The sequence below is a fragment of the Gekko japonicus genome, unplaced genomic scaffold, assembly GCF_001447785.1.
Source record: "Gekko japonicus isolate JY-2015 unplaced genomic scaffold, Gekko_japonicus_V1.1 scaffold1958, whole genome shotgun sequence".
Taxonomy (NCBI): domain Eukaryota; kingdom Metazoa; phylum Chordata; class Lepidosauria; order Squamata; family Gekkonidae; genus Gekko; species Gekko japonicus.
Genome location: NW_015165878.1, coordinates 57922 through 67819, shown reverse-complemented (window position 1 = coordinate 67819; position 9898 = coordinate 57922). Strand labels below are relative to the sequence as shown.

General features: G+C 48.9%; 1 protein-coding gene across 1 annotated transcript in view; it reads left to right on the top strand.

The window, feature by feature from the left end:
* Positions 1-9166, top strand: part of COTL1 (coactosin-like F-actin binding protein 1) — a 25517-nt gene extending 16351 nt beyond the window's left edge. The window contains exons 3-4 of the mRNA XM_015411282.1: positions 4624-4781; positions 9006-9166. Of these exons, the coding sequence (XP_015266768.1) occupies positions 4624-4781; positions 9006-9116 (269 nt within the window). The 3' untranslated portion in view covers positions 9117-9166. The remainder of the gene's footprint in view (positions 1-4623; positions 4782-9005) is intronic.
* Positions 9167-9898: the final 732 nt, after the last annotated feature.

Sequence of the window (9898 nt, the reverse complement as noted above, 5' to 3'; positions counted from 1 at the left end):
CCCCGCTTCCCAGCAGGCCCCTCTGTTGTCCCAGCAACTGGTGCCCCGTCCACTGCATCCCATCTGCCTCTGGCGTCAGGCGGCGGTTATCTGTGCAACAGCTGTCTGTTTCCTCCAGACCTCAGCAATATTTTCGGCTTCCTGGCAAGGCAAGGCGCTTGTGTGTGCAGGGGAGCCGGGCCGCGTTTCCTCTTTCAAAGGGAAGTTGCCTTTTTAGAAAACAAAAAACGATCATGCTTAGTTGCAAGACCTGAAGGAAGGACAGTCGGTTTTTCAGAAGGCCGGATGGCAGGGGAGGGCGGTTTCTCTTAAGGAGCAAGGGGCAGTCTGGAAAGAAAGATGTGCACAGAGGTGGGAAAAGCAACAGCTCAGCCACTGGATGCTCACATCTGAACATTCGAAAAGAAACAGCTGGTGGAGCACAGTTGCTTCATTTTAGGGCTGTCGGAGCAAGAAGCCGTCAGGAAACCCACCCGGCTGGCTGTGTCTAGTTTAGGGGTGCCAACCTCCAGGGGGTGGCTGGAGATCTCCTGGGATTTACAGCTGATCTCCAGACGACAGAGATCAGTTTAGTGTAGTGGTTAGGTGCGTGGACTCTAATCTGGGAGAACCGGGTTTGATTCCCCACTCCTCCACTTGCACCTGCTGATGTGACCTTGGGTCAGTCACAAGCTCTGGCACAGCTGTCCTTGAAAAAGAGCAGTTTGTGTCAGAGTTCTCTCAGCCCCACCCACCTCACAGGGTGTCTGTTGTGGGGAGGGGAAGGGAAAGGAGTTTGTAAGCCGCTCTGAGACTCCTTTGGGTAGTGAAGGGCGGGGTATAAATCCAATGTCTTCTTCTTCTTCTTCTTCAGTTCCCCTGGAGAAAATGGCTGCTTTGGAAGTGGACTCTGTGGTGTTATGTCCCATTGAAGAGAGTCAGTTTGGCGCAGTGGTTAAGAGTGCAGACTCTAATCTGGGAGAACCGGGTTTGATTCCCCACTCCTCCACTTGCACCTGCTGATGTGACCTTGGGTCAGTCACAAGCTCTGGCACAGCTGTCCTTGAAAAAGAGCAGTTTGTGTCAGAGTTCTCTCAGCCCCACCCACCTCACAGGGTGTCTGTTGTGGGGAGGGGAAGGGAAGGGAAAGGAGTTTGTCAGCCGCTCTGAGACTCCTTTGGGTAGTGAAGGGCGGGGTATAAATCCAGCCTCCTCCTCCTCCTCCAATATTTTCTTGACATACAAATGACAGAACACATCTGGACATTTATTTAAAACTCTGATAGCTGCTCCCAGTACAGAGGCACGTAAGAACACAAGAAGAGAAGAGCCCTGCTGGATCAGACCAGTGGTCCATCTAGTCCAGCATTCTGTCTCACAGTGGCCAACCAGTTCCTCTGGAGGTCCAAAGAGCAATGGGCTCTAATCTGGAGAGCTGGGTTTGATTCCCCACTCCTCCTCTACAGGAAGCCAGTTGGGTGACCCTGGGCCAGTCACAGTTCTCTCAGAACTCTCTCAGCCCCACTTACCTCACAGGGTGTCTGTTGTAGGGAGGGGAAGGGAAAGGGATTGTAAGCCGCTAGACTCTCTTCTTCTCCTCCTCTCCTCCCCCCAAACCCCGCCCTCTTCAGGCCCCGCCTCCAAAATCTCCAGCTATTTCCCAAGCTGGCATTGGCAGCCCTAAGCTTTATGTGAAAGTGGGGGCCAGTTCCTTTTAACAGGGCCCTGGAAGGATTCTAGACACTTACATGGCCCTTTTTATAGCCAAGGTGACAGGAACAGAAATAAATCTTTCTGACTTGTAGCACGTGATTGTCCTCTGAGTAGACAGATTCATGGAGGAGAGATCTCTCAATGGCTACTAGCCGTGGTGACTGAGGGGAACTTCCACGTTTAGAGGCAGTCAAGCTCTGAGTCCCAGGGCCAGGAGGCAACGTCTGCCCACCCTGTTGTTGGTCCTCCAGAGGAACTGGTTGGCCACTGTGTAAAGTAACACAAGGGGTACAGCAATGGATAATCACAAAGACAAACAAAATTGCTGCAGATGTGCATACAATTAGAAAATAGTTGGCAATAATATAGAACAACAATAGAATTCTAAGATGTTTTAATACTTGTTTTCAGCAAAGAGCGCCATCGAGATGACGTCGAGATGAGCAGAAACGCAGATTACAAACTTCTCGAGTTCTAGCGTTTGTTTCGATACAGTTCTTTGTCAAACAAATCTCAGAATCTCAGTTCTTTAATGCTCTTCATACGAATACTTCACAAGAAGGAATTCCTAAATCCAGAAACTTTTCCAAACAGCTTTGGACTAACAATTTTCAACTTCCATCGGACAGACCGATGAAGAGCATTAAAGAACTGAGATTCTGAGATTTGTTTGATAAAGAACTGTATCGAAACGAACGCTAGAACTCGAGAAGTTCGTAATCCGCGTTTCTGCTCATCTCGACGTCATCTCGATGGCGCTCTTTGCTGAAAACAAGTATTAAAACATCTTAGAATTCTATTGTTCTATATTATTGCCAACTATTTTCTAATTGTATGCACATCTGCAGCAATTTTGTTTGTCTTGGCCACTGTGTAAGACAGGATGCTGGACGCGATGGACCATTGGTCTGATCCCGCCGGGCTCATCTTATGATGGCGGGAAACAGGGAAGCCCCTGCACCCATTCTAATAGCCTGTGCAAACTTGCGGCATCAGACCAGGATGTGCAAGGCCCAGGTTCAGATCTTCTCTCTGTCCCAAAGAGGTCCTACTATCCCTTCCCCTTAACCCAACAAGCTCTGCCTCCAGACCTATGAAGTACCAACTGTTGGCTACTAAAGTCCACCTTCCAAGCTTTGGGAGGTATGGCTAGCTGAATTATAAGGCTTGGTAGCGTATGGTGGTGTTTCTGCCGCTCGTAAGTCGTACCCCTGCTGGAAACAGGGCCATTTTTGCAACTCCCCAGTCTTCTCAACGAATTTCCCTTCTTTTCAAGTTTTTCTCTTGGGCTGTCACCCATCACCAGGGGTTTTCACCAGATACATTCTGTATTCATTCCCCCCCCTGCACCAGTACGTCTCGCATCAGGCATTAAAGCGAGGGTGCTAGGAAATGGGAAACTGCTCCTCTTAAAAAAATAATAATGAAACAAACAGAACATTTCAGCCCACATTGGATCTGGCTGTACTTATTAAAAACTGGTTGTGCATATCTCTGATCACGACCCCAAGCAGGTAATTTAATAGCAACTGCTCCAGTGATGCTTTACAGTGTTTGTCAGCATTAGTAACCATAACAGCAAAAACATGAAATACCAGTGCGAGGAGGCAACATCAGACAGGCCTCAGCTTCTATGCCCTGTTGCTGGACCTCCTGAGGAACTGTTTGGCCACAGTGTGAGATGGGATGCTGGACTAGGTTAGGGCTGCCGGCCTCCAGGTGGGAAGAAGCCAAAAATGCATAACCTTATAAACCCCTCATAAATTCTTCTGTTATCGCTCACACGCTAACGAATACTGCGCGATGAAAAGAATTTGTTTCACAATATTTGCTTTATCTGAGCATGTAGCAATCCCAATTCTTATCAATTACTACTTATCAGCTCTTGAAGGAAACATTCCATGTTGACTCTAATAACAGAACCCAAGGTGAAGCAAATACTGTGAAATGAATTATTTTCATCGCGCAGTATTCGTTAGTGTGTGAGCGACAGTACAAGAAAATTTTCTACAGAATTACTACAGTAAATGTTTTTGCAACTTATCTTTTCATTATTTTTGTCATGGATGTTGTTTCTGGAATTCCTCCTTCTCCTCCTCCTCAGCCTCCAGGTGGGGCCTGGGGATCTCCTGTTTTTACAACTGATTTCCAGCTGACAGAGATCAGCTCCCCTGGAGAAAATGGCTGCTTTGAAGGGTGGACTCTATGGCATTGTACCATGCTGAAGTCACCGCCAAACCCTGCCCTCTCCCGGACCCACCCCCAAAATCTCCAGGTATTTTCCAACCCAGGCCTGGCAACCCTAGACTAGATGGACCAGTGGTCTGATCCAGCAGGGCTATTCTGATCTTCTTAAGACTTCCTGCCTGAAGCACCCCTCTGTAACATTCAGACAGCTCTGTCCATCACCAACAGAATGTAGCTTATGCAAAAACATTTACTTTTTGGCCTGGTGACAATTGCTACCTGGCAATGGGATCAAGAGGGAGCGGAAGGCAGCATGGTATAGCCCGATCTTGCCAGGTCTGGTGCGCTTAGCGGGGGCAGTACTTGGACGGGAGACCGCCAAGGAAGGCTCTGCAGAGGAAGGTCCTCAGAGGCAAACCTTCTCTGCTTCTCACTTGCCCTGAAAGCCCCTTGCTGGGGTCACCCACCATATGTCGATTGCAACTTGAGGGCACGTAGGTACGTAATGGGATGTGGGAAGGGCTTTTCACAGCCAAGGCGCCACCACTGAAAAGACCCTGCTGACTTCAGAAAGCATCTGCAAACAGATCAGGGTCTCCAAAGGAGATTTTGGCTAGTGGGTGGACTCAGACGGGGGCAGACTCCACTACGAGCCCCCTGGAAGAAGAGCAAGGGGGGGCGAACAATGTAATCAGTTCATTCCCTCAGCCTCACAGCCCATTCTCTAATCTGCTTTCAATCCAGATGATATCCGGTTGTTTGGTTTTGTCCGATTTACCACTGGGGACGCCATGAGCAAGCGGGTCAAGTTTGCCCTGATCACTTGGATTGGGGAGAGTGTCAGCGGTCTGCAGAGAGCCAAAACAGGCACAGACAAGACTTTGGTTAAAGAAGTCGTACAGGTAAGTTGTTTGGAATGTTCAGCCTGGAAATGTCGACAGTCGAAGTCCTTTGAAGTCAAATGCCTTGAATCATTAGCGCAGACTTTTGGATGTTATTGTGCAATGGGGGTAGATCCAGGTGGTCAGCCGTGTTGGTCTGAAGTAGTAGAACAAATTTAAAGTCCAGTGGCACCTTTAAGACCAACAAAGTTTCACAACTGTTGACCTTATAACTTTAGCTTGTTATTTAGTTTGTCTTTGCATATCTTAAAACATCTTCATCATGTTATGCAGGGCTATTTTGGGGCAGGAACGCACAGGAACGGAGTTCCGGCTGGCTCCCAAGTTGGCCACACCCAGCAGGAACTCATTAGCATAATAGGCCACACCCAACAGCAGAAACTCATTAGGACTGGCTACATTAGGGGTGTGTGGCCTAACATGCAAAGGAGTCCCTGCTACAAAAAAGCCCTGGGTTTTGACAACAAAGTAAACAAAGTAAGAAGCAAAAGGTGGGTGTGTCTGGATGACCACACTTCTGCGAACATGAGGTGTGTGGCCTAATATTCTAATGAGCTGTGCTTTCAAGGGTGTGTCCTAATAAGCAAATGAATTTCTGCTGTTGGGTGTGGCCTATTATGCTAATGAGTTTCTGCTGGGCTTTTTCTACCAAAAAAGCCCTGATGTTACGTGTTAATTTACTGCTCAGCCTCTGTCTATATGTTTGAACCTTACCTTCCATTCCAATGTTTTTGAAAAAATGTGCATGCACACAAAAGCTCTTACCTTGAATAAAACTTTGTTGGTCTTAAAGGTACCACTGGACTCTAAATTTGTGCAATGGGGGGTTACTAAAGTTGGTAAGTTGTAATTCTTTTTCCTTATTAGAACCAGCTGGGCCTAAGTTTACCAACCGGTTAGAAAAAAAACAACAGTTCCTTTTAAAAGCTCTGTGCCTTTGAAGGCAAAGGAATTGGCTCTGCTGTGACTTTAAAACCTTTGCAGCCAGTTTTAACTTTCATTTTCAGTCCAGGCTCTCGTGTGCCCTAAAAGCAGTTTCTCTAAATGCTGCTGCTGTCTTGTCCACTTCCCATTTCCCTTCCGATATCTCTAGAGTAGCCAGAAAAGTCACACTTTCATTCATGCTGAATAATGCACTTTAAACTGACTTCCACTGGACTTTCGCTATTGCTTGCAAGTAGAGTTTGCCATTTCACGCAGTAGAATCCAGTTACAAAGTGCACTAAAAGCGGATTGAAAGTGCATTATTCCGTGTGCGTAAAAGCAATGACTTAGCATCTTCTGCTGACTCTTCTCGATTCTCAGACACAGAATGCCACCTTATCCAAGGTTGGGGTAGCTCAGGATTGGCTACTGCGAACGACAACGACAGCTCTCTGCGGCCTCGAGCAGAGAAAGGTCCTTAAACGGGAGATACTGTTATCAACCCTGGCTGCATTCTTGTCCCACAAACAAATTGGATTCCTTGCACCAGTCACTAAGGCCTCTAAGGCTAGCAGCCAAGCAGACTTTTCGGAGGCAAGGTTTGCCCGGGGTGTTATTCAGCCTTTGCTTCTTGTAGTGCTGCCGAGCGATTCAGGTTATTGCCGCATCCCGGCCTGCGATAAATGGTCACGCTTGTTTGTGGGACCCAGAGTCTCCGGCACAGACACAATAGCTGTGATTCATTCCTAGGGCAATGCCGAGGACAGGATGGGGGGCGGGGGGGTGAGAGGCAAGCGGAGAGTTTCTTGGCTTTGAAATGTGTGTCTTAGGGCTGCAGCTTCAAAAGAACTAGAAACTTGTTGGGAGTGGAACGGACAGTGGGCACTTTCCCTCTTATGCGTCAACAAGGCTGTGTTTGTTTTGCTTACAGAATTCTGTACTCACAAACACATGAAGCTGCCTTCTACTGAATCGGACGCTGAGTCCATCAAAGTCAGTATTGTCCACCCAGACTGGCAGCAGCAGCTCTACAGGGTCTAAGGCAGAGGTCTTTCACCTACAGCCAGATCCAGATCTTTTAACTGGAGAAGCTGGGGATTGAACCTAGAACCTTCTGCATGCCAAGCAGAGGCTCTACCACTGAGCCACAGCCCCTCCCAAGGAGCAAAACCCATCCACTTGAGGGGAAATGACAAGACCCAGAAGCTTATACTAGAATAAAATTGCGCTGGTCTTTAAGGTGTTTAGGGTTGTCAGCCTTCTGGTGGGTTCTGGAATGACAGTGGATCTCCAGCCAGTTTGGTATAGTGGTTAGTAGTGTGGACTCTAATCTGGGAGAACCGGGTTTGATTCCCCACTCCTCCACATGCAGCTGATGGTGTGACCTTGGGTCAGTCACAAGTTCTCTCAGAGCTGTTCTCTCAAGGGCAGTCCTCAAAGGAGCTCTCTCAGTCCCACCTACCTCACTGGGTGTCTGTTGTGGGGAGGGGAGGGGAGGGGAAAGGAGGTTGTAAGCCGCTCTGAGACTCCTTCGGGTAGTGAAGGGCGGGATATAAATCCAACCTCTTCTTCTTCTATAGAAATCAGTTTCCCTGGAGAAAATGGCTGCTTGGGGCATGTGTGGATTTTATGACCCTCCCCTCCCCAAACCCCACCCTTCCAAGGCTCCACCCCCCAAATCCCCTGGTATTTCCTAGCCCAGAACTGGCAACCCTAAAGGTGTTACGGACACCCTCATTTAAAGCCTCCCACTGAGCTTCATGGTCAATGGAGGATTTGAATACGAGTCTCCAGAGACTGAAGCTCTCACCCAGTGATCCCCAACATGGTGCTCGTGGGCTCAGTGTCAGCTGCCAGTGGGTTTCCTGCTGCCCACTGGCTTCGCCCCCAAAGCAGACATTCAATCCTGACTCAAGTTTTCTCTGTTTCTCTGGAGTGAGACCAGGAGATGTTTTACCTTTGAAGGAATACTCATACACAGGAGGACACTTGCAGCATCTGTTTCAACAGAAGGATAGTGTCCAGATCATGCGAAGTGATGGTACCCAGGGCTTTTTTGGTAGAAAAAACCCAGCAGGAACTCATTAGCATAATAGGCCACACCCAGCAGCAGACTCATTAGCCTATTAGGCCACACCCCCATGTTACCAGAACTGTGGTCATCCAGCCACACCCACGTTTTGCTTCTTATTCTGTTTACCTTGTTTGTTGTCAAAACCCAGGGCTTTTTTTGTAGCAGGAACTCCTTTGCATGTTAGGCCACACACCCCTAATGTAGCCAATCCTAATGAGTCTCTGCTGTTGGGTGTGGCCTGTTATGCTAATGAGTTCTTGCTGGGCGTGGCCAGCTCGGGAGCCAGCCGGAACTCCGTTCCTGTGCGTTCCTGCCCAAAAATAGCCCTGATGGTACCACTTTGCTCTGGTTCTAGAGTATTGTGTTCAGTTTTGGGCACCGCCATTTAAGAAGGATATAGACAAGCTGGAACATGTCCAGAGGAGGGCAAGAAAGCTGGTGAGGCGTATGGAGACCAAGTCCGATGAGGAAAGGTTGAAGGAGCTGGGAATGTTTAGCCTGGAGAGGAGATGACTGAGAGGTGACATGATAACCATCTTCAAGTACTTGAACGGCTGTCATAGAGAGGATGGTGCGGAGTTGTTTTCTGCCGCCCCAGAAGGTCGGACCAGAACCAACGGGTTGAAAGTGAATCAAAAGAGATTTCAGCTAAACATTAGGAGGAACTTCCTGACAGCTAGAGCAGTTCCTCAGTGGAACAGGCTTCCTTAGGAGGTGGTGGGCTTTCCATCTTTGGAGGTTTTCAAGCAGAGGCCAGATGCCCCTCTGACAGCCATGCTGATTCTGTGAACTCGGGCAGGTCATGAGAGGGAGGTCAGGAAGGGCTGCCTCAGGGCTTAGTTCTTGTGGCCCTTTCTTACATGACCAGGGAAATGTTGATTGCCACTTTGGGGTCAGGAAGCAACTGGTTGTTGTTTTTTGCCATCTTCTGGGGTCCCTGGGGGTGGGGGGGGAGGTATTTGTGAATTTCCTGCATTGTGCAGGGGTTGGACTAGATGACCCTGGAGGTCCCTTCCAACGCTATGATTCTAATATCCCTACTTTTGGGGATCGGACCCAGTATTCCACAGCAGCCGTTCTGTGACGGTGCCCACTCCCTGTTCTCTAAACTGCCCACAGACGAGACGAGACTGGCGATGGCCTGCTCTGACCCCTCCGCCCCGATGCCCCTCCCTCCCCTTTCCTAATATCGCTTTCAGTTAGTTTCCCTTTTCTGCTTTCTGTAGAATTTTGCCAAAGAGTTCGTGATCAGCGACCACAAGGAACTGGACGAAGACTACATCAAGGGCGAGCTGAAGAAAGCCGGGGGTGCGAATTACGACGCGCAGGCGGAGTGAACGCGCTCTGGCTTCCTGGCGCCGCAGGCCCGGATCAGGAAGGGGGGGGGAAGAGAAGCACAACAGATCTTCAAAATCAAAACGGAGAGAGAAGCCAAGGCCAGGGGGAGGGAAGCCTTTGCACCCCGCAAAGCCCTTTCGAAGCCCCTTCCTGCCTCCCCAAACACACCTCGACTTCTCATTCCATCCAGTGAAATCATCTCCTTTGCCTTTGATCTCTCCTTTTCACTTTTTTTTCTTCTCAATCTGTCTCTTTCAAGAAGTGTCACACGGCTCTTAGGCACAGGTCGCCCTGTTCTCTCAAAGTTCCGTTCTCGGGGCTTGCTCCGAACTCGCTGGATCCGTTCTTGCTCGTCCCCAATGTTTTAGAGAGCAAACGGGAGGTTCACGCACAACCTCCAACGGTAGAAGACCTCCCAGAAGTTACAAACACAGAATGAGTTAGCTGCAGTCTGAGCTTACAAACTTTTATTGCAAAGCGAATGCCACTGGGTCGGGGGAGGCTTACTCCCAAATATATCTGCCCAACATTGCACCCATGCATCGCAGCTCTGAACCCGGTCCTTGAAACCTGACACACACACACACCCCGCTGCATTCAATGGGGCCTGTTCTCAAAGAAGCTTGTAGTGGATTGTGATCTTAGCAGCCACGCCAGTGTTATCTCTGAACTTACGCCAGGCTAAACTCATTGCTCCAGTGTAGAAGACATGCTTGTGTAAGAGGTTTAGGGTGCAATTCCATTGCAGTTAGTCCAGCCTAAGCCCCTGGAAGCTAATGGA